The 25,318-nt window shown below is 41.6% G+C and overlaps 1 protein-coding gene across 2 annotated transcripts; it reads right to left on the bottom strand.

Moving 5' to 3' along the window:
- Nucleotides 1-8,934: 8,934 nt before the first annotated feature.
- Nucleotides 8,935-25,103, bottom strand: SLC4A1AP (solute carrier family 4 member 1 adaptor protein). 2 transcript variants are annotated; one of them, XM_066316039.1, is made up of 14 exons: nucleotides 24,543-25,103; nucleotides 23,678-23,861; nucleotides 22,879-23,001; nucleotides 21,968-22,028; nucleotides 20,968-21,107; nucleotides 20,682-20,842; nucleotides 20,064-20,133; nucleotides 16,207-16,396; nucleotides 15,524-15,635; nucleotides 14,695-14,935; nucleotides 13,858-13,932; nucleotides 12,784-12,854; nucleotides 10,542-10,614; nucleotides 8,935-9,319 (listed from the first exon to the last, which is right to left on the bottom strand). In XM_066316039.1, the coding sequence occupies exons 1-14, from the start codon at nucleotides 25,086-25,088 to the stop codon at nucleotides 9,270-9,272; spliced, it is 2,097 nt and encodes a 698-aa protein (XP_066172136.1). In that variant the 5' UTR covers nucleotides 25,089-25,103; the 3' UTR covers nucleotides 8,935-9,269. The 2 variants fall into 2 exon arrangements, with proteins under 2 accessions (XP_066172136.1, XP_066172137.1); XM_066316040.1 differs by lacking the exon at nucleotides 12,784-12,854.
- Nucleotides 25,104-25,318: the final 215 nt, after the last annotated feature.

The following is a 25,318-nucleotide window of genomic DNA, read 5'->3' as shown; positions in this document are numbered from 1 at the left end:
ATATATGTATATATATATGTGTATGAATTAGAATAATTCAGGCTGGAAAACCCCTCAGGAATGTTTAATTCCTGGAAAGATAGCCCAACCTGATTGTTCAGGCCCTTGTCCAGTTGAGTGCTGAGCCCTTCCAGATGTGAAGAAATTCTCCTGATATTGAATTGGAATTTTCTTTCCTGACCCTTGTGACTAGTGCCTTTGTCCTACCACCACGCACCTCTGAGGACAGTCTGACATACAGACAAATGAGTGTATCTGGGCACACAAACACACACACAAATGCACACAAACACAGAACAAGGTTGCTTTTGCCCTTCCTCTGTGCATCTGAGAGATAAGCAAGTGGAGTCTTGCTCTGGCCCAGTGCAGCTATTCCTATTTCTAGTGAACTCTGAGCAACTGTGGGGAGGATCTGGCATTTCCTTCCTTCTCCTGCTGTCGCACAGCTCCAGTTCCTTTGTATTATTTAGACACGTGCCCCCCTCATGGCTTGGGACATGACATTTCTTTCCTCTTTAAGCATGATTATTACAAAACTTGAATTGGAGCAAGAACTACAGTAAAAAAAAGCCCTCTTTAATGAAGTCCCATTGACACTGGATGCTTGTTAAAAAGCACAACAGAACATTAAGCAAGTCTTTGCAGCTATTAGAAACAAAGATGAGCCATTATTGAAAGAGTTCAACTGGTTTGGGTTAACCCTACTGTCATAGACATTTTGGCAATTTCTAGATGAAGAGGAGGCAGGATACAAAAATGAAATTCAATTTGCTGGAGATTTTATATAATTTTTTAAACAAGATAACACTATTGTTTTTAGAGCCTCGCTATTGTTTGTAGATATTCTGCCTCTCTTTCTGTATGTAGCCACCACAGATCATCACTATAGGACTGGAGATGAGCTATCATCAAATCCTGCTGGACACAGGACTTGCTTGGGCACAGATGCATATGTCTTGGGCTTAGAGCCATAAGAAGAATGAGGCCAAACTATCTCCCAGCACAGAGGCCAAACTGATGAAGCTGCTTGATTGTGAAACAATCTTCTTGCTATGAAAACTGCTCAGGATTTCATAGTTTTTCTGTCCCCAAACACACCACAGCTGGTGTGACCTAGCCTGTGAAAGGATGATTAGAAAGAAATACATGGCTAGTGTTCACAGGCACAGAATCTATTCCTGATAGAGGTAAATGGAGATTAATCTATCTGTACCTGTGGACCTCCCAGCCAATTTTCTCCCTAATGGATGGTAGATGTTTTTTCATTCATGCTTTTCTCACTTCATAACATGAAAGCAATCATGCAAGCAGAGCTGTGACCTCTCACCATTACTTTAAGAAGAGCACGTATTCATATATGTCTTTGGAGAACAACCAGGGCCTATTCCAAGAGGATTTTAGTTACTCCAGTGCCACAACAGCTAACCAGCATAATTTTTTTGGCATAATAAAATTGTATTTTCTGCCCATTTGCACTCAGTGGCCCATCAAATTATATAGAAAACTTTTTAATAGTAATTTCAAACATAGCTCAAATTCTGCCCTTTTCTACACGAGAGATCCTGTCATCCTCCCCTCTCTCCCTCCCACTCCAAACACCAACTCCATCTCCAGGGGGAAGAGACGCTTGGTTGCACCTGGCTAAGGAAGCTCTTCACAAAGGCCCTACATGTGCTGCCAGTGTCTTTCAGAGAGATCACACTCACCGAGTACAGCTGCATTTCTGTAAAATTAGCCACACTTTACTGCTGGATGTGTCAGGCAGCAAGAGGTAAACACCATAGGGAGGTCAGAAGCTGGGAGTGGGTCAGGGTGCAATCTCAGTAGCTGATTCTGCTTGGCCCAGAGCCAAAACTGTTTAATACTTGTCTGTGTGTTTTGAGCAGTCAAGGAGAACATGCAGAGCATCAATGCTTCACGACATGTCTCCTTGTCTGACTGCTTTGCAAGAGCAGATGACAGTTCTCAGGCAAATCTGCTAATTTGGAGGGAGAAAATGGTTTCATCTGTCTTGTGGTGCGACACCTGAGAAGCCAAGGAAGCTGTTTCAGGAGAAAGCACAGAGAAGGTCTGTGTACTTACAGCTGTGCTTTCAACACTGGAAAATAAATCATCTTTCCACCACAGAACCCATTATAGTTACCCTCACATGTAAGAGCAATTAGGATGCTACTGCCTTGCTGTCATGGAGCAGCCTGAATTGCTGTTTGAAGAGGTGTAATGGGAGTGGGGTTATTATTTGTGGTTGGGGAATAGGAGTATGAATGAGTGAGTTATGAGATTTCAGATAAATAATCCTCTGGCTTTTTGCAAAGAAGTGTCATCCCACCCCATCACAAACATACAACTCTGCCATTTCCTGCCCAAAGAAATTCATAAGAGCAAATCTCAGCTCTTCCCTGATTCCCCTCTGATGAGGGAGAACAAGAAGAGAGAAATTTGGCTGTGGCTGCTTGGAGTTGTGCCACTTCATACTGCTGGCTCAGGACGCAGCAGCCTGCTCAGCTCTGCCTGAATGGCAAACACACCTCCTGCCCAGGACAGCTGCCACGGTGGGAGCCAGCCCTTCCTGGCAGAGGTAAGGGCACAGACAGCATGGAGCTGAACCCTGTTTAACCACAGACACTGCCCACTTTGTCCTGTGCTGGATGGAACCCCCCAAAAAGAAAGATGTGACAGATCCAAAGAAAAGGAGCAGCTAGGAGACAGATGTGTGTCCTCCAGTCTACTTTCTCTAAAGAAAACAAACCCCAGTAACTGGTTCAGGTTCCACTGGGATTGGAGGCTCCTCTCAAATCTTTGAAATACAATTTCAGATTCAAGTTTCTGCTTGATGGATGGGAAAAAAAAAAACATGGTTCAGGCTGGTTTCTGGGTAAGTTCAACTCCCAGCAGAACCCCTTGTGCAACTCAGGAGCAGGACAAAAGTATGAAGGGGGTGTTTTGCCGTATGGGTAAGTGGAGTTGGGCTTGAGAATGAAGATGAATAAAGGAAGAGGCTCAGCACAACCATGTCCTGTCCCATGGGAAACAATGAAGCTTGAACTGACTTTAATATACAGAAAAAGCAACAGTAGAACAGAGGAGCAGCAGCAGCAAAACAATCTAGTGTGAGAAAAGATAAAAAATCAAATTAAATCAGGAAAGCTATTGTCCAGGGACAGCTTCAAGAAGTGTCTGTTTGTCCCTGGCTTCTGCGCGAAGAGAAAATGATCACTTGCCAAACAGAAGAAACTCAAAGAAGCCACTGGATAAATCTTTCCCTTTAGGAACTGCCTTTTTGGAGCAAAGTCTGTTCTGCTTGTATTACACATGCCAGCTTTTAAAGCCTTCCATATATATGAAGATTTTTGATTCCCATGAACATTTTTGTCCGAGTCCATGTGCTGCATTTACACCAAAGAGCTGCACACACTGCCTATTGGCCATACAGTGAAGGCTTCATCAAGATAACCTTTGTATTCAGGGGTATAAACATGAAGCATACAGCAGGAGAAGCTCTTTGCCTTGGGTCTGCGGGAGCTGGTGAGCCTTCTAGCTGTAGGAGAAGGGAATACAAGTGACCTCACGCCTGAAAAGTAACAGCTGTGTTAATTAACCAGTACAGCCTTGCCCCCGATGAGTTACAGCTATAGCCAATAAGGATGAGGGAGATAAAAGAGAGGGTTAGCTGGTAAGGGGAGGATTCTTGTGGAGGGGGAACCTTGAGGACCCTGAGGGAGAGACTCATGGAGAAGATGGATCCTGGGGTAAGACAATCACTGCAGTGAGACAGTTCGGGTCTGCAGTCAGAGCCTGTTGTTGGAACCTGCAGTCACAGTCTGGCCAGGTGAAAGCCTGCATTCAGAGTCTGTAGACTAATACCTGTAGCCACAGTCTAGTGGGAAATAACCAGCAGTCAGAGGCTGCAAGGGGAACCTACAGTAGGAGCTTGCTGCCGCCAGAGTCAGGGAATACTTGGAGTTAAGATGACTAAGCTGTGAAGAGGAATAAACCAGGACTCTTTTTATGCTGTGACAAACAAGAACTCTGTGCCTTGGTTCATTTTTGCAGTCTAATAAGAGGGCTGCTGCAACAGCTAGTGTGCATCCAAGCACCCTCATTGCTCGGGCCAGCACAGATGAGTTTTGATCTGCTGTTCCAGGAGCCTAATCGCCATTAGACTTCCTTTGAGCAGTCACTTGCAGGTGGGTTCATATCATGTGTTATTCTTAGCCTACGTATCTCATTTCTGGGTGTTACAAGAAACTGGATTAGAAACTGGTACTCAGCATAAACAGGTGAGCTGCTTGTGGTGCTGTAAGACTGCAGTTTCAGCAGACTGCATCCAGCAAAAGAATAAACTTGAGTTTCATGTGGTTTAACAGGTCAAAGCAGAGGAACAGAGAAATATATTCATAGTTGAAAGTGTGCATACACCTGCGTATACATGCACACAGCTGCACAATCAACAGAACACTTCCACAATTTAAAAGCATAATTAAGAAAATTAGGCTAATATATAGATTTTTTTTTAACTTTAAAGAACACTTTTAACATCTTACCTCACATTTGCTTCACTTAAAATGAAAGTGAGAGCTCTTAAGACAGCATTTCACTTTCAGAATGTAAAAGTATAAACCTAAAAATGTCCCCCCTCATCAAGCCTACAGCTATGCTGAGTGTATTCTGTACCTCAGAACCACAGAATGTGATGCTACACAGGTGTCAAAAATACATATTCTTTGTGAATAGAACTGCAGCCAGCTGCCCAAACATTAGGTGCTCAAGGGCCTTAGAGCATTGATGCCTCATAAATTTGAGAGTATGTATTAGGTGAGTACAGAAGTGGAAGTTTTGTAGCAGTGGAAAGTAAGTATGATAATGAGGTAAACACATGTTCCAAAGAAAATATGAGCTAATCATGCCCTCTATGCAGGAGATAGCAGCTTTAAACAATCACTTGAGGAATGCTGGAGCAAGGCCTGCGAGCTGCTACAGGATGGGCTGTGTGTTAATGACATCTCTCTGTGTCCTGTAGCTTTTTAATGCTGTAAACACAGCTTGACAAGGAGGTAACCACATAGGTGTTCTGCTCCTTTGAGTGCTTTGAAGAACCTTTTGAATTCTCTTTCCGTTCCAAAAAGTGGAGTGCTGCATGTAGCCTCAGTTTTCCTTAGATAAGTAAGAGGAAGCATCCTTCAGGGACCACAACCACAGGTACAGCCGGGATTCCTCCTTGGGCCGCAGGACACCTCAGGTGTGGTGAGGTCTGTGCATCGTGGGCTCCATCTGGAGGTTGTTTGCTCTAATCTGGGCTTTTGGAAGAAACGGGGAGAAAGACCCAGCACCGCTGCATTAAGTCACCAAGTCATCTGGAGAAAGAAATGACCTCGCAAACTGATGTGTTGATGTGGAAGTGTCACAGAGCTTGGCTGGTGGTGGGATGAACTCTACTTGCCCTTGGTAAGGGGAACCTTACAGCTCTGCCTGAGATGAAGCCTTTGCTCCAAGTTTCCTTATCCATTGGTGTGTGGAGCAAACATGAGACAGAAAACTCCGCACGCAGCCAAGACTGTCCTGTCAGACTGCCTAAGGTGGAAGCAGCTGCCCTCACAAGGCCCCAGGGTATGTATTTGAAAGTCTGTCCCTACCCCCACTTTCAAATGTAAAGAGGATGGTAGAGGAGACATCAGCCTGATCTGTGGCTTCCAGAGAGCAAACACAGTACTGGGAATGGTCATTGCAGAGGTTCAGGGTGAGGTAGCATGTGAAAAAGGAGAGATTTGGTAATTTGAATGAGGTACTGATGCATGAAGCTCACAAAGCACTTGTTTGAGACTGGATGGAGCAAGTTTCTGATGACTTACTCCAAATGTCTGATCCTAGTGGTGTTGCTCAGATCTTCCCACAGCTTCCACTGCAGTCTTCCACTGTTATCTTAAGCAATAGGAATTCTGAAAAAAGTTTCAGACTGAGTCATTGTGCTTATGCAAAGTCAGAGAGAACTGAGGTGTGACCAGGCTTTCCACCTACTACTCTGACAGTAAAAGCTGTTGGGAGTGGGGTATACAGGACTCCACAGTCTATCTCTGTTCCAGTGTTAGACAAAAAATAGTGCTGCATTGTTAAAACCCACCAGTGATGGTTCTTTCTGTCTTGCCAGAGGTCTCAGAGAGCTTGTAGCAGTGAGGGGTTGGAGTGGTGTGGAACTGTTGAGCTGAGCAAGAGAGCTCCATGAAAAAACAGGGTGTTCTGTGTATAGGAAAGTCATGCTGAGTGGGATCTCTTTGTTTGAGGTTCTGCTGTGTTTAATGCACTCAACATCCTCCTATCTGAATGGCAAAAAATGCTGTGGGGTTCTTAAGCCAAGGAATGGTTCCCAGGGGCCCTTTCCTCTTCTGGTGCAGTGAACATCATTGTAAGGTTAGGGAGGTCAGGAAAAGTATTTGGGGTGAGAAATGTCTGTGAGATTTGCCATACACCTATAATCACATCCATGGCTGTAAATAGTATCTCCAGCTCTGCTTGCTGTATGACCGTGCACTTCAAACTGCCACAAGGAGATGCCCCAGCTGCAGACTGCTGCATGGGCCTGGGGAACCCAGATTGTTTGGCTCTGATTTTATGTGGTAAAGCACCACAAAGGTAAAGGCAGGAAGTGCAGCCTGTGCCATGAACAGGCCTCTAACACAAAGCAGCAACAGCGCTCCATGTCTGGGATCAAAAACCCCACAAGCAGGGCAGGGCTCTCCTCTCGAGATGGGACATGCAGGAAACCACACGTGGCCCAAATTACATTTTTGCCATGGAGTGCCAGATGCCCCATGGGATGAAGGAGTGCAAAGGAAAATTGAAGGAGAATGGGAGCTTTAGGGGACACGTGGACTTTAGTCAGCTGTTTAACGACACAAGTTTCAAGACTATGCTTCTCTAATGCCAGAGGCTATGAGGGCTGCTCCATTGTCAGGCAGCTTCTGAAAGAAAACACGTCTGCAATTAATTACCCAGGGTGTTAAACTAATGTGCAGGCAGAGTTTTTATTTTCATAGTCTTTTACATTTTTTAGTCATGAAACTAAGCAGTCTTCCCTAAGTTGTGGATATTGAGAGCTGCAAAAGTTATTTCCTCCATTTTTTCAACACTGCTTAAAATCAGAGTTAAATAGGCTCTCTTCCATAAGAGGATTATTATAGGCTGCACAGTGTGGTGCTTAAGGAAAAAAAAGCAATTCTTGACATGTACACAGAGCATCAGGAGATCTTTGACTTGTAGAAGAGCTGAGTTATTGCTGCCAGCCAGATGTAAAAATTTGGAGGGAGGCCTGCAGATCATACAGAGGTAAGATTATGGTGATGGCCTGTCCACACAGTGGATGAGAAAGAAACTGATGAAAAAGTGAACCTTTATTACTGTGCAGATCCTTTTATGATTTATGTGCAGATCCAATATGGTGACTTCTACTCCCCTGTCCACGTACTGGTTTATAGCTTATTGGAGGAGAAAGATATTTGACAAATGACATACATACCTGACCCAACAGGAAAACATTCAAACCTGTCCTGCATTACACAGCTGCTGAGTATCGACTGCTTCTGGGGTGGCAAAGTGATCATCAATGGGAAGACAACTTTCAAATATAATGGGTGCTTTTTCCACGGTTTTATCAAGTGCCACCATGAAAATGACTGGAACCATCCAGTGGGGATGAAGCAAAAGATGGATGGCCCAACGAAAGCAGGGCTTACCACCAGATTCAGGAGCACAAGTGAGCTGCTATGAAAAGAAACAGATGGGGAACTTATGGTCTTAGCCAGGACCAAACTGTCCAGACCCTTATCCCTAGAGGTGTGTTTTCTGGCAGTAGGTCAATGCCATTTGTCTGTACTGCAAAGCGGCCCCTGATGAAAAGATACACCAACCACCTACTTTATTGTTACCATCCTAAAGGTGTGCTTACATGGGCTCTTTGCCCTAGTGCTTCTCATAAGCATGAAGGGCAAATTATTATTTCCCCTGTCTGAAACCTGCCAGGCCTGCTGCTGCTGAATGGAACTCCCTTGTAGTTGCCTGGTACACCCTGGGACTGAACAAGACTCTGGGGAAGGGCTACAGTTGTGAAACCTATGAGGTCTGGCATTTTGAATAGAGAGGATTACATAAAGATATGCCTCTGCCAGAAGCAGAAGGCTTTAGGCTGCCCAGCCTGGTGTGCAGATGCAGACAAAACCCTGCTACATATGCTACAGATTACAGGCAGAAAGATGCTGTTTTGTAGCTTGAGCCTATTAAGTAAGGAGTTGTATGGTTATCCCTTCACCCCAGCTTCTGATGCACGCTCCTGTGATGTGTCCATGAGGATGCACCCCAAAGGATGTGTGTCCCTGAGTGGTAGCCTTGCCATTTCTAGGTTTCCTTTCCCCTGTATGGTTGTGCCTACAGCTACTTAAACCCTCACCCATCCTGCATGACTTTGCCTTTACCACAGCACAGGCTCTGGGACAATCCTGAGTCACCCAGGGGATTCCTCCAGACAAAGACTATTTACCACACAAGCTCTGAACCACATTAAGATGGCACTTTGCTCGTGTTATGACACAAGAACAGGCTCCATTATAGGCTTTTCCAGGATATCCTTCTATCTGTTTCTTCTGTCACCCCCTGACTAAGGCAGTGCCAGACTCTTCAGTTCCTTGGCATTTCTGGGCCTTTATAACACTACACTCACCCTTTCCTGTCCACTCCATACCAGGTATTCCAACAACTGCACAAGGGAGAAATGAAAACAATTTTCTTTTCAAAATGTAAGTTGTTCTTTTTTCCATAGGAAAGGAAAAAGAAAAGAGTCCTCAAGTTTTAGGTTGTGTTTACCATGACAGTATTTTCACAGAAAAAAAAAGGAGTGTTTCTTATTTTAATTGCATAAACCAATATAAAATTTATCAAGTCTGTAAGTATACAGAGGGGTATTCTTTTAATATTTTTGTCTACTTTTATTTACAAAAGGAAAAATGAGCTTACTGTTTCAAGCCAAATTAAAAGAAAACAAAACAAACAAGGCTAAAAAAGAAAGAAGAGGCAGAAGAATGTGTGGGCTTTTACTTTAAAAATGTATCTGGAAGACAAACAGAGGACACACAGGGAGAGCTGAGCCAGAGCAGCTGCTGATGCCCTTGAATTTAAACAGCATCTGAAAATCCAAGTCTCTTATCTGTCACATAACATGTAGTGAAAGAGTCCAAGTCAGAGCAGTCCTTCAAGCCTCGGATGTACTCTGGGGCACTGGAAGCTTAATAGCCATATTTTTCATTGAGATGAGTCTTGCCATCACCACTTTGACCTAATGGACAAAGAGAAAAGAGTTGCATTATCCCTTTTACCCCTCACCTAAGAGAAATAGTCTGAAATAGTATGAAATGTACGAAATAGTCTCTAGGCAGCACCAACCATACAAGTACAGAGGATAGAAAGTCAGGCCGCATATTGCAATGTGTCTTTTGATTTATACTTACAATTCATTTCAATTTTACTAACAGTGTTAAGATTACATCAGGTACTCCTGTTTTTGTGGCTGGTGTTTGTGGTTTTTTTTTTTTTTTTCCCCCTCTCCTTTCTTTTTCTGGAGGCCTCATAGTGCCAACTTAGAAGGAACGTTTGACTATTGTCAGGCAGAGCCAAAAAACCAGAGCTCCCTCTTATGGACACAGTTGCTTAACTATCCCAGATCAGACTTTGGAGTTACTGAATCCAGTATTCTGTTCCTGTGCATTGATATGTCAGAGATGTGCAGTCTTTTCATTGAAGGATGATTCACCAGATTACAATTTTCTTCAGTGAAAATTTATTCTTATTTATATAACCTTGCAACAGCCTTACAAAAATTATAGTAATAAATCTATCAAGTGAAGGCTAAGCTTTGAACTTACTCTGAAAACCTCAATGCACTAAAATGAGTTTTCTATTTTAGAGGAACTGAACATTCATTACCCTGTTTAAAAATAACTTCACCTAGCTAAAAACATGCTGGAACTAAAGATAAAAAATTATTCAAGTTTAACATATGTTGTATCAATTATTCAGTGCCTTCACCAAAGCATCAAGACTTTTCTTCGAAACAGCTGACCCAGTGTTTGTATTCCAATGATTTTTGCAAAAAACTGTAAATAAGCATTTTTGGATTTCACAGACTGTGGAAAGTGAGAATACTAACATTGCTTGAGCATTTATCCCTAGGGAAGGTTTGAGCTCATCTTTCAACTAGGTTATCATACCACCACCATGTGTGAATGCAGCTAGCTCTTTCAGGTGTTACAAAACTGAAAACCAAACTTCAGGTGTATCTCTCCATTGCCATGAAGCTACTACAGCTATGGTCTGTATTTCACTGTAAGACTTGCATGGCCATACAACAAACATGGGGCATAACATGCCACTAAATGTCAGGTTCTGGGTGAAATATTCCTCAATTAGCTTTTTCTCAAGAACTTACAAAGACAGCCTGATGACTCGTTAGGAAGATTCCTGAGTTATTAGACTATAACCAGTAAGGAAATGGTTAATACCTGCAGGAGGAATCCATATGCAGTAGTCTGGGTCATCATCTGGGTACTGTGAGGAAAAAAAAGGTTGTTGGACCTGCAAAGAGAGGAAAGATTTTTTTAAGGTGCTGTACCCCTCCAGCAATGCGTCACAGCCAATAAATCCCTCACTTAATTCAGAGACAGATAATGAGAGGTGAGGGTTATTTCTACAAGAGTCAGGGATAGAAACAGTAATACAGAAGAAAGGTTCAATCTTCAAATAGATCCAGTTCATTTCCATTAGAGTCATAGACTAACAAAAATGCCGTTTAGAGGGGACCTCTGGAGGTCATCCTGTCCAATTTCCCCCTCAAAACAGAACCTGTCCACTTCTGCACAGTTTAATCCTAACATCTGGTGATGCCATTTGACACAGGGTTTCTTTATAAAGGAAAAGCTTTAGAGTAGGATTTTCAACAGGCGCTTTACTCATTTCAGCGCACAGTACCACTGAAAACTTTGGGGTTAAGGTGACTTTCAAACTGAGTTTATAAAAGTTCAGGTGTTATATAAAGATAACTTAGTTTTCAAAAAGAAATGAACACTCATTGTTTTCAGGTCCTGCTGGCATCTTGAAATCTTAAAGCAAACCACAACGGGTCACTTGCAGTGCAGTTGTTGGAACAGCAGTATATTTTTGTCCCTAGATTTTTAAGTTTTGCCACATCAGCATCATTTTATCAACAACTTCTGTTTTCAACTGCAGGTAAAAAAATCATATAACTGTAGAGTGCAAGACTTAAGAGCCCAAAATAATGCCAAGTTACTCAGCACTGATTTGCACTACTCTGTAGCATTATTACAGTCTCAAGTTATGCAGTTGAAACAAATCTTCATTCCCTCAATAACTTTCCTTCCCCAAATTAATATCTAAACCAGCTTTTTTAGAAGACTAATGTTTTCCAAAACATTAGACTGGAGAGTTGCACAGTTTTTAAATATGGCTTGTGAACAATCACTTGAAAATTGTTTTTCCAGTTTTACATGATTCAAAATTATTGAAATATTAAAAAAAAAAAAAAAATGCTGACTTCTGATTGATACTTTCCATGCAAGATCTGAGCCCAAAGGCAGAGACAGCATGTGGAAAAAGTGATTTGTGATGGGAGAAAGAATACATTTAAGCCATCTGGCATTTTGAGAATGCTCAATGCTAGAGCAAACTCTCTGCTGATAGGAGGTGCTGACTTGACAGCCTCAGCATGACAAACTGCCTTGTCCTCCCATATTCATAAAAGTGGTCAAACTTGGACTTTACCAGTATAAATAAATTCTCAATTTCTTTAGCATCTTTAGCAAGGCCAGTAACAAAAGACAGTTCTGAGGACTGTGCCTACCCAATCCCTGGGTCCTCTGCCAGGACTAATGAAGCAGCAGTCAGCACACACAGGATGCAGGGATCTGAGGTTCACTAAGTGCTGCAGGGCTAAAATCAGATGGTCCCCACAAAGAAAATGTCCCAGTGGTCAGAACTCATGGTCCACTAAGTACAGTCATCTCCTCTGATGGCAGTCAGCAGATGGGTGGAATGCCCTCTAAAGGGAAGAGCCTCACAATAGTCATTAGGCTGTCTGAGAAGATCTTTCCCAACTCCAAGAATTGAAGGCAACAATTGACTGAGTCCCAAAATGTGCAAAGCTCACATACTTTACATTCTAATACAAATCTTATGCACAGGAGAAACATTACTTGGTACAACCACTCAAATTTAGTGATAACTTGGTTGCAAAAGACATTAATCCCTCAAACTCATCTCTTTCACATCTTTTACAGAGAAGGATGAGGTTTGACACAGACTAACTGCAGCTTTAGTACACTGTGTTCTGTGTCAGCCAATATGTATTTGCCAAGTAAAGCTTTTCTTGGAGGCTACTCTCCAAGAAAAGCTTTACTTTGACACTCCAAAGCCTGGAGAACATCTATGTTCTCCAAGACTTGTGATACAGGAGAAGCAGCAGTTAGTAACTGCCAAGTGAAAAGGTAAAAAAAAACCTTTTGTGATTGAACAGGTAGCATCTGGCATGCCTAAAATGCTGTGCTTTACCTTCTTATTTGTGACTCCAAAATTTGAGTTCAATGGCAGTGTATAGTTCTACATTTGGGTCTTAGCAGAGAAGCACCACTGTGTCCAAGTTAGACTCCATCAACTTGTTACTATTTCACTAAAAAAGAGCCTAGAAATTACTTCCTCTTAGGCTGCAGGAGTCATGGTGTTGTAACTGACCTTGCTTGAGTTACTGATTTTCTTAACTTTCTCAGATGTCTCTTCGGGTTCCTTATTTACTACCTTGGATGCTGGGAAAAAAAGCAGAATTATTTTGTGACACAGCACAAATGACCAATTCTACACATATAAACTTATAGGAAGTTCACATAAAAATTAATACATCCACAGGGAAATCCAAGATATCTCACTACACCACAATTCATACTTGAGAATAATACTGCTGAAGATCTTATTGTTTTCCCTAGATTTAACTTATGTTAAATACACTGTCAGTCATGTAACTGAATGCAGTTTAATAAGACTGTCTATTAGTGATTCTGTAATATTAACTTTAGTTAATGGCAGATGTTTATTTTCTCAAAGACACTATCTGTAATCGCTGCAGTGACTGAATTAGAAAGGGAGGAGTAGGAAAAGTGCAGGACCAATTTGCTTTTTAAACAAACAAACACGAAACTTTAGAGTTGATGGGTGAAAAGAATTCCTTGTTTTTTTGCCACTTCATATTTGAAATATTGATACTCTCATGGCTCTCTATGGGAGAGATGATGAGGACAGATTCTAAGGAGTCTAAGTTATGAAAAAATAGAAAGGTCATAAAAATCTCTTTCATGTACACCAAACGTTCTTCATTTTGGAGATCTGATTTTTTTTGCATACATGCAGAGGCATAATCTAGGTCACCAGCAAATTACTACTTATGTTATGTAGCATTTGTCACTTTATAAAAGAAAGTTTTGTCCTTCTGTAGTGTTAAGAGCTAGTGCAAGAGAGTAACAGAGGAAAAAGCATCATCATATTCTCCTACATTAATTATCCTTCTTACACTGATTTTTGGAAACAAAATATCTCTAAACAGTTAATGACTATGAAAAGCAAGGACAGCTGTAATATAGTGGAAGTGCCCAGTCTTTACCATACACTTCAAAAACACAGTCTTTCATTTCAATTCTAGATTCTTTAGGCTCTAGATTAGGCTCAGTTTCCTTTGACCCACGTAAGATAATAAGTCCCTTAGTCAGTTTCTAAACCCATATGCAATTACAAAATAGTCTGTATTTTACTGTTTACCTTGGGATTTCTCCTGTGAGGGTCCCATCTGAGATTCATTTCTCAGGACCTTTGGCTCAGGCAGAAAATCAACCTCTGTAACACAAAAAAGGAAGAGCTTAGTGGGCACTGCAGTAACCCTGATGAACAGAGTGCATCCCTGAGACCAAGCACAAAAGGGAACTTTTTGCTACATTTGTCTCAGGAAGAACTCTTCTCTCAAAAGTCTTCCAAATTATTTCATCCACTAAGCCCACTGCAATACAATAAAAAAAACTCTGTGATCTGTTAAAGCACTTTTCAACAGCAACATGTCCAGCATTAAGCCAAAAAGCTAGAACTAGCCTTCTGTTGTCAAACCTACTGCTCACTGAGAAACATCATTGAGTTTTCAAATGCATGAGGCTGATACAGAAAAGAAGGGATTGGCGATACCTCAAAGCTACCTTTCCATTACCACTTTTGAAATTGTTCTTCCTCCTTACAAATGGATCTGAAGTTTTGCACAGACATTTGTTTACTTATTTTGCCAATTACTGCCAACAAAACATTGCAGTTGTTTTCATTTGGACAATCAATTTAATGGAAACAGGGCTTATTAAAATAGGACCTCCTTACATCCAGAAGATGTATTCTATTTCACCTAAAGGTGTGAAAAACTGACTGCCAAGCAGAGTTTCAACTAGAATCATGTGAAACTCAGCTGCTGCCACACAGACTCTGGAGTCATGGCAAAAAACCTACAGAAAACAAACTGGCTGGAGAATGTGTCTCAAACATTTGATTCACATAGCTCTTAAAAGTTCAGCAGTAACAGACTCATCTTCATTACTGGAAAAATCAGAAACAACAATTTACCATCCTGAAGGCATTCTAGATTTTTGTTATTGCAAGGAGAGCCATCAGGAGCATGAGCTTCTTTCCCTGTTTCTTTCTCTGTTGTCATTTTCATTTCTATGTTTGACACTCTGCTGTTTACTGCATCTGCTTTTTGCTGCTCTTCCATTTCTTCTTCTTCCTCCTCCTCCTCCTCCTCTGGGCCATCATCTTTTGTTTTGAACAAGCTTTCAGGAATGTCTGGACGCTTAACAGGCAACTTCTGCAAGACAAAAACGTGGGCATCAGTGCCAAGACAGAGGCAGATGTCACAGATACGCATTACAGCAGAAAGCACAAGCACTACCGTCAGAGACAGCTGGTAAGGAAACACTCTCAGGATAACAAATAGCTAGGGCTTAAGGAAAAGTTATTGGTAGAGATGGAAGATGAAAAAACATGTCCAGTCCATAAACAGGGAGTGCAGTCTTTTCATAAGAGGGATACTGGAAACTGAATCAATCCTGCATATGATTTTGGCTATGAAGATGGAGAAAAACATGAAAAGGACTGGGGCAGAGCACTGGTTCAGCCTCATGTCCCCAGACTGCCTCTCTTGATCCACTGCCTTTTGACCACAGCTGCGCCCCAGGAAACTGGCTGTACAGAGATGCAGAATGGCAACTGCTGGCAGCAAATGACATCTAACATCCCCTGCTTGTTGCCCATGCACCTTCCATTGCCACAGGCTGCACTTCCATGCTGTTTCCATGCATGTGAGAAGACACAGTTGCCACCTACAGCCTCCACAGCCTGAGAAGGTGATCCCACGAACAGCCACTGGCTTGCAAAGCCCACATGTCCAACTTACCCCTAGGCTTCCAGTTTTCAGTTTGAATTTGCTCCCCCCTTTCATGGCACCAAAGAGAGGCAGGTTCATCTTTTTAGGCTTGTTCTCTGCATTCAGACTGGAACTCCCACCCCTAATAAAAATTATACACAAAGGGAAACAGTATACAAAGTATTAAATCTTATATATACATTAAAAAAAAAAAAAGTCTGCCTATGAGAATTGGATATATAAAAATCCTTTTATTTATTTCTCTCCCATTTGCAGCATCCAAGGAGGATGCTGCAGGAGATGATTCCTCCATCCTACATATATGTTGTAGGACTCAGACACATACCATAACAGGAAGCTTTTCACAGAGTGAAAGTGGATTTCATGTTGTACATAACATCTGTAAAATTCTTCAGTTCCTTTTGGATGCACATGGGAAAAAAATCAAAGAAGCTAACACTCTGTTTCCAGTCCCTTACCCATGTCATCCTGCCAGCTTGGGCTGGTCTCACTCCAGTGCTGTGCATTTCCCTCAGCCACAGATGCTGCAATAGCCCAAAGGCTCAGCAGCTCCTTAAAGAGACCAGCCAGGTAGTTTGGAAGGCTGTCCTGCTTTTGTGGTTGGAAAGCTGCCTATTTACTGGGCTTGCACAAGTGCCCATGGATAAGAATAAAGGGAAAAGTAATTGTTTTATGTTTTCACCAAGACTTACTGGGGCTTCAGCTCAGGCAGCTCTGCAGGCTTGACAAGCTTTATTAACCCTTTCAGTCTCTGCTGCTCTTTCTTCAGTTCAAATGACCGCAAGTGAAGCTTCTTCCGTGCCACGCTGTCTAATGTGCATCCTGATTTTATTTCAGTCATGAATTCATCCAAAGAATCTTGAGCTGCTGGATGGGACTCGACTAGGCAAGATAAAGGGAAGATATATAATGTTATGGTGGGGAGATAACTGTAATCATCCGGTCCTGCCTTTAGAGAACAAGGTGCATAGGAACAACTATTGGCTTTGTGAGTTTCTGTTGAATTGTGAAATAATGGAGGTTGTTAGGCCTGGAAAGATGAAAGCATTTCTCCTAACAAAAGCCTGAAAGTAAACTTTAATTCACTTACCTTAAAAAAGCCTCTCTTAAAAATGAATCTTTCTTTGTGAGTGCTATTGCTGGTTGTTCATCTCACTTCTAGATCTGCTCTCCCTAAAAAAGTGGCTTAGGAATTTGTTTGCAGTCATAAACTAAAGTAATCCCAGCCACACAAAAACCTACACCACTGCACAGGGAATCTGCTTTTGACTTTCCTGGAATGTTTATGTCATAACATTTGCAAAGTTCAAAATCAACCAACCCTGCCTTCTACTTATGAAAGAGTGCATACAAACCAAATTTCATGCATTAGCCCAATCACAGAGAACCTACCTTTGTTTTTACTAGATTTTCTGCAAGAAAAATGCTTTGAACTTGAAAAAGAGTAATGACAGTGTTTCTACTCCACCTAATTTCAAAATATTAACAATACTATGGATATTTGACTAACTAAAATAAAACTCAGGATATCAAACTAAATCTCTAATGACTAAGAAAAAGGAATACAGACTTCTAATGTCTGGATTTAAAATAACCAAACAACAAGATCGAGAAAAGTGCCTTTCTTTGGCTTCTTTGGTGTTTCAGAAGTTGTTATATGGTATTCAAAAATAACCTGGAGGCAAACAAAGAAAAATGTTCTCGCCAGAATTTTAACAAGTCTTTTGACAGATAGTTTTCTGTCTTTTAATATTAAATGAAAAGTGGTAAATCTAATATGTATTTTCTGCCTTCTAAGTGTTTTTGTATATATGCACAAGCATAATTACTTGATCAATGAGTTAATTTTCAGTTCAGCTTGAGCTAATTAAGTAGCACTTGAAATTTTAAATGCATAAAAATAAAACAGACTAAGTTTTCTAAAGAGTACATATTTGAGCAGTTTTACAAGACTTAAATAGAGGAAAGTCAAATAAGACTCATGCCTAAAAATGGATTCAATTGAAAAGCATATTTCTGATGTAAAACAAAACAGAGTTTACCATTTCAAAATACATGAAAGCCATAACAGTAACTGTTCAAAGATACACAGAATTAATAGGCTTCAAAAGATAAGGTTGTAGCATCCACCTCCATGCAAGTATAAATGATGACAAAACATGTCATAAAAGAAATTCTGATAGAAATACTCTATTTTTTTCATCACAACTATTTATATGAACCAAGATAAAAACCAGCAATTAAAAGGTATTGTTAACAATGTCTGAATCTCCTTGCAGGCAGGAGCGCGAGCAGAATGATAATTTGAATTAAAAATCAAATTACAAAGATGTGGTTTAGTGAGTAGTCATATTCTTCAGAACAATTAAAGCTCCCCAATTAAATGCAGAGCTTGCTGCTGTACTGCAGAGCAGTGTAGGTGCTTCAGTCAGTGACTGATGCTGAGGGAGTCCCTTCTTCCAAACTGGATTCTCTGCTCGATTCCACCAACAATGCCTAACCTAATAGCAGCTAGTTCAGCTTGCAAGGATACAGTTAGCATTCTTTATCTGTTGCAGCAGTTTTCCACACTACTGAAGTAAAATCTGACATTACTAGAAGGTGAATCAATCATGTCTATTATACTTTATATCCCAGTGACAAAAAGCTACAGGGCTATTTACTGCATCATCAACTTATTGATATTTTTCCTAAACAGGCAACCAAAGATGAGACTGAAGAGCTCCATATATTTGATTCAGCAGCATCAGTGAATGAGAGATACCAAGTCAGTCCACCAGTAATTAGTTCTGAAGAACCCCAGGGAACAATTTGTGAACTTCTACTGAGACTTTTTTAGACAACTACTTAATTTCTCCAAGTGCTTGGCAAGAGGTGTAGCAATTTAAACTGTCATTCACTCACTGCTGTACCTACCCTCTTCCCTTTAAGACTCCAAATAATCATTTAGAGCAAACGAAAGTGCATTAAGGTTTCAGAACTGTACGCAATGCAGCAGTTTTGCTGGACTGCTCATGACATTGGTAAGAATGATCCATGGTCAATAACCCTGCTCCTGGCTTTCTCAACATCTGTGATTAACCTAAAGCTTTCAAATAAGAGAAAACCCAAGGATCTAAAAAACACCCAAACAAACCAGCTGATTGATGCAGTATTTGTTATGTGTGTTTTACCCAGGTCTAGTTCTAGAGAATCCCCATCCAATACTGAATGATTCTGTACTTCAGTACCAAGACTTCACTTTTTTTTCAAGGCTCTAAACCACCTGCAACTTACAGAAAAAGGTGTATTGGGATTGCATGACCAGGCTTTGGTGGGGAAGGGGCCTACAGCATTATACGGTGTTAGCAGAAGTATAAAAATGTTTCCCTTCACCAGGGAAGTATATAAAATGTTTCCCTTCACCAATCTCTACTAAAATATAAATCAACAGTCTTGTTGAGAAACAGTATCAGTAGAAACAAAGGTATCAGAACATATGAAAGCTTGGAATTATACCTCTCAGACTATCTTAGCATTATATTATTTTTCTGATCAATTGCTAATTACTTATCAGAAGTACAAGGCTTAAAACAATTCCTTCAAACACAAAACATCAGTTTGAATGCTTGGTGGAATGGTACTGCTTTTTGAACAGAAATCTGGTATAATCAGTCACCAACAAAAAATGTTGATATAAGTGAGTTTCACTGTGGAGCTGAATAACTAGAAAGAAACACAGCCACAGAAGATAGCCTAGCTGTCACACTGCTGCTAGGTTTCTTGGAGAGAAAGTGCTGACAAACTAATGATGCAGCCTTTATTAAAGCCACCTCTGTTAAAAAGGCTTTTGTGTGAACAAACACATGTCCTTCCTGCCTTCCTTTTACTCGAGACATCATTAGTAACAGAAAGCAAAATGCAGCCATTGATACAGTTTGCTTTTAAACGTAACTCACTAATACTGGTCTGGAAAGGCTCTGCCTTCAGAAAAAAAGGCATAATCCTAGAACCTACATGGAACCCTCATGTCTTAAACACACAGGTTAAGTGTCAACTGCTTTGTCTCCATATTTCTCTTCTCCTCCCACCTTTCCTTTATACAACATGTCTACAATGAGAGATGTGAAATAAAATATACTACCTTTTCTATGAGTTTTTTCCTCCTCCCTTATAAATGTTTTTTAAGGGAGTGTGAAAAACAGTGGTCCTCAAACTGGGTCACTTTCAGCAATATGGGCAGATAAACAGTAATAATACTCACCCTCTCAGAACTCCAGGAGCTTGTACACTTGTCACCTTACTTCAAGTTAGATGTTGCTTGCTTTGGAAAAAGCTGCATTCATTAGCAAGTGACTATAAACCAATTACATAAACTACTGGATGAAGACTCTAAGAATTCTCCTGAGCTAATTCAGTGACCTGCAAAACTTCCTATCCATTTGTGAAAAGTGGACATAAAAAAAACCCCAAATCCCAAACCTCTGAAAAGAGAAATCCCTAAGATAATTTTCAGCTTTGTATTTTTCTTCATGGAAAGCACTGTGATCAAATAAACTTCATGCCTTACCTTTCCCTGAAACCTTCAGCTTCTCTGTTATCTCAGAAAGCTCATTTTCTGCTTCTTTTAGCTTTGTGACCTATGAGAGAATAACATGCTTAGAAGACTTTATCTTGTTTAAACCTCATTTTTACAGTTACTCAAGTATCCTATCAAATTACTTCCACTTTTCTACTTCTGAGCTTTGCCCAGGACTTCCTGGGCAGAAAAAATTAGAAGTCTAGATTGTTCCTAAACAACTTATTAATTTCTTGACATAGGAAATAATTTAAACTGTTTCTGAAACATGACAGTATGCATAATTCTTGTCCAGCAGTGTTATACCACCACTGAACCCCCAACCCCTCCTATCCCTCACACCCTATTGTCTTTGTAGGACTTATTGTTGTCATATGCCTGTCAATCCAGGATTCTTAGTCTTTGAAGCAGAATGAGATATTTCTTTGGGATGCGTCCTGTGGACTTAAAAGCTCGGAATTATTTTCCAATTATTTAAAACTAATATAAAAGTATCCTGTTTTGGCATTTCCTTCATGCGCTGCCATGATCCACTAAGATTTCTTCTTAGTCATGATATAATACACGCATGAGAGAGTAACCCTGACATCTCATCATAATTATTCTTACCAAGGAGTCATAAGTCTCTGGTTTTTCTTCTATTTTACCAGCTTTCTTCATTCTGTTCAGCCGCTTCTTTTCCACAGCACCAGTTCGATCGAGGAAGGTGTCGTCATCACTGTCATAAAAATCCTCATCTTCCCAGTTCTTTGATTTCCTTTTTCGGGATACTGAGAAAGGCACAGAAGAAAGCAAGAAACAAAATGATTTGCATACCACTCAGCAATAAAGTAAATACAAGATAGCAATCTCAAATCCCTAATTTAAGGCATTTAGAGTGATCACAGTTATTCACCTGCTTCTTGCCTCAGTACTCCTCGAGCATCCAGCAACCTGCAAGCTTCCAGTGCACATTGTATCATTGCCTCCTTCTTTTTTCCTGAATGGAGAACCTCTGCCACCAGCTGCTTCCCTGATGCATCATCCACAGGCAATCTGTTCAGTTTGAAGGATCAGAGAATAGCTCAGATACAAAGAGCTTTTCAGGGATGCTACTCAGACATTTTACAATGGCATTACCACTTCATTTTAATCTTTTGTGTTAAATATTTGCACTTTTCATTGCATACAGAACTAATCAAAACAAAAGCATGATTTCCTAATCATGCAAGTCAATTTATATTTCACTGGTCCAAACAATAATTTTCCTCTATTTATTCCATTGGAAATACAAGAATTTCAAAGGTTAAATGTCAATCCCTGAATCATCTGAAGTACAGGTATCTTGTATCCATACAACATGAATAACAAATAGTTTCCATGATGAAGCAAAGGATTCTGAAACAGTACAATCACTACCACATTGAGATTTCTTGACTTAATTTCCACCTCACCTTCTCCTGTCTTATAAAAGAATTACATTAGTGGCCTTTAGCAGGAACCCCTCAAAAACTGTCTTATACCATAAAGGAACTGAAATTGGACACACAGTAGAATTAAGTTTGGAGTTGTTTTGATTTTTCTCATTGGGAATTGAAAGAGATTGTTTCCTAGTTTCTTCTCTTGTATTTCAATTTCACATACTGCTCAAAACAAGGGAGCTCAAAGAACCTAGACTCCTGGTTTCATGATTTTCATCCCCTAGGAAAACCAAATCCTGTCAGAACAAAAAAGGAGCACAGAACTGAAGTAGGCACTGATCCTTGAACTTCTGTCTCAGTAATCAGGGCTTACATCTAAATCTAGCTGGCTTCCTTGCCAAGTGTGACACAACATGTAATTCCTTCAGCTTTTGTTTGTAAATTCAACAGTCCACTTCCATGTGCCAAAGGAATTGAGATACACTTGATACATACTTGATCCTGCACAGCCAGCTGTTGTGCCCACGATCATCATACTCATATTCTAGCTCTTCTCCTGGGAAAATAAACAAAGTTGATGTAGTAACCAAAACTGAAATAAGCAGGAATAATCTTTACAGCAGAGAAGAATGTCATGGGACATTCTTCTAAACAAAAGGGATAACGAGCTGTTGTTACATACCATGATTTTGCCTTATTTTTTTGAAGCCATGGGATCTTTAGTTTGTGTTATGCTGATTTGGCTTTTTTTTTTTAAATCAAGGCTTTTTCAGACTAAAAAATCTCTAAGTGGCCTGCTTAGGACCATGTAGTTTGAAGAAAAAAACAATCTTGTCTCTGTATTAATTTAAAAAATGATTCTGAAGCAACAACAGTTTGCAATCTGAATTCACAAGATCAGTTAGTCTTGAAGATTGCTTTTTCATTTTGACAACTACGTCAATATTCTTTAAGTTTCACTAGCAACCACTGAAATTTTAGACCACTTAATTATTATCTTTTGTCTTTTTTAGATTTCCCCATTTTACAGTTATACACAATTACAGCCATCTCCAAAGCAAACAGTCTGGGAATTGAGGGGTTTTGCTTTTTCCACGTAGGTTCAAAGTGTGGGGGAGGTTTGAGTGTCACTCCAGAAGAATACAAGCTGCTCACTGCAGTTTAGGAATTAGTAACTAAGTCTCAGATATAAAATGGCGAGCCAGGCTTTAATGACAAAAACCCGAAACAAACTGCTACAAATCCCCACCAAAACTTAATGAAACAAAAAATGTTATCCACAACGTAACAGAAAAGTTTTGCTCCCACATGGCACCTTACATCCCCGTGCAAAAATAAACAACCAAGTAACACTTTGCTAAGTAAAAAAAAAAAAAAATCATATTTAATAAAAAAGAAAATATTACCTTCTCTATCAAAAAAGCCTTGTAGGGCTTTCCTAGGATCTTTTACATAAAAGGCATCTTGAACATCCTGAAAATCAACAGCAATAGGGTTTTCTTCAATCTCATCCTCCTCAGCATCCTCACCTAGAAGACATACAAAGTCAAAAAAAACACCACATCAGAAAGGAAACAGCAGTATATTTCAACTTTCATTAGTCTGAAAGAAGTAGCAGCTACCTCATAAAATTAATTCCCTTAACTTTTATTACTCCTGTACTAAATAAAAAAAATTAGCTTTTTTGCTATTAGTTGTTCCAACATATGATCCAGTTTTGCAGAGCAGTGTCCATTTCAGTACTTTCAAAGGTTTATGAGCCTATACATTTTCACTCAAAAAACCCCAACTCACTCTGTTGTAAAAAAGCTCATTAATTATAATTTATCTAGCTCTAATATGTGATCTTCCTGTTTAAATTTAAAGACAGGTACACTGCACAGAAGTCCCAAGCAGTCAAGTTTCACTTCTTGGGCAAAAGTGTGTACATCATCACAGGAGCAAACCAAACAGCATTAATTAAGCTCTAAGTTTCATGAGCTTTTATAGGCCCAATCAAATCACCTCCTCCTGTTTAAAAGGAGCTCATCAGATGTTAGCTTGTCACATACCCTTCATTTTAACAGCAAAAGGATTAATTTGTACTCAAAACCTGACTAGATTGTGACTCTTGGCAGCCAGTTGGAATATCAACCCTAATGTTCAGTAAAAACAGGCTTACAGACCTTCTAATGCATATCAGTCAATCGATACGACATCACTTACCCATTCCCCACGAGCAGCTCATATCACTATTCTGACTCCTTTCATTTCTCTCCTCTTTCTCATTTTCCTCATCAGAGTCCTCTCCCAACATTGTCTTTTCTAATTTTGCTTGCTGCTGCTTGCGTAGTGCCTTCAGTTCAGTCACAGTTAGTTCTGACTCAGACTCCTGGTCCTCTTTGGGTCCCTAAGTCAAAACAGAAAATTAGCAAAAGTGTTTTTAAAAAACACCAAGCAGCTATTTCCAATACACATGGAGATTAGAATATAAACACATCAGTATACTGCTCTTCAAACAGTAGAATTATTTCGCCATTATTTATGGTTTGCATTCCGAAATATGTTAGTTTTAACAGCATTTTCAAAAGCAGGGCAGGGAGAAATGAGCATTACTATGTACTTGCAGTCAGAGCCATCTCACACACAACTGTAATTAAAAGGCTAAAGGTAAAAATTCCCGTCAGAATTTCACGGGTGAATCTGAGGACTAAGCAGCCTCTGAAGTGTGTGCACAACACAAGATGTGTGGTCCAAGTCCCTGCTAACAAACACTCCCCTTGTTCACAGAGAAATAACAGTTCTCTGTTTACTGGGGCGTCATACTGTCAGAATGACATTCCCAATACATCACACTGTTGGAGAGAAATGCCTTTTGCACTCACTGCACATCAGCAGAAACCCGCAGCCCCACACCTCACTGCAGAGCCAGCAGCAGATACCCACAGCTTCTCTCCATGTAAAACAACCCCGGCAGCGCTGAGCTGCTTCCGAACAGCCTCACACCTCGACGGAGCCGAGAAAATTCCTCAGCCTGATCCAGGACCGCATTTAGCACTCCGGAGCCGCCCGAGCCCGACCCCCGACCCACCTGCAGGAGGAAGAGGCGGGAGCTGCCGCCGAAGCGCAGCCCGTGGCCCACCCGCACCCGGCAGTATGTGCGGGGCGGCACCCGCGCCTTGTTGAGGAAGGTGCCGTGGGTGCTGCCCAGGTCGTACACGTAGAACCCGGCGGCATCGGCGCCGCTCGGGTCGTCGGGGGAGCAGCCGGCGCCTCGGTACTGCAGCACGGCGTGGTGCCGCGACACCGACGGGTGCTCCAAGGACAGGGCGCAGCCGGGCAGCCGCCCCACCAGGAACCAGCTGCTGTCCTCCAGCCGCACCGAGCCCAGCAGCACGCCGCCCTTCAGCACCTCCAGCCCGTAGCCGGAGCCGGCGGGCGGGCGGCTGCCCCACGGCGGCTCCTCGTAGCGCGGCGCGGGCGGCGCGGCGGCGGCTGCGCGGGGGGCTCCCGGCGGGCTGGGCCCCGGGTCGCCGGGCCCGGGGGCGGCGGGCAGCGGGCGGCTCGGGCGCTTGAAGGCGGCGGGCTCGGCGGGCTCGGCGGGCTCAGCCTCCGCTGCCTCCGCCGCCTCCGCCATCTTCCCGGTCCGTACCTAAACGGAGTCCTCCGGGGACGAGCGCCGCGCCGCTGCGGTGCCGGGGCAGAGAGCAGCGCCCGGGGTCGCTCCGCCGGCGCCCAGCGCGGCCCGGGGCAGCGTGAGGGGCGAGTCCGGGAGCGCGGCGGCGATGGCGGGCGAGGCGGCTGCGGCGGCGGTGGGAGCTTCCCTCCTCCGGGCCGGAGGAGCGCGGGTGGCGGGGGAGCCGCTCT

The sequence above is a fragment of the Sylvia atricapilla genome, chromosome 3 (assembly GCF_009819655.1).
Source record: "Sylvia atricapilla isolate bSylAtr1 chromosome 3, bSylAtr1.pri, whole genome shotgun sequence".
NCBI classification, from domain to species: Eukaryota; Metazoa; Chordata; class Aves; order Passeriformes; family Sylviidae; genus Sylvia; species Sylvia atricapilla.
Note: the sequence above shows the minus strand (reverse complement) of the source record. Positions and strands in the feature narration are given on the sequence as shown.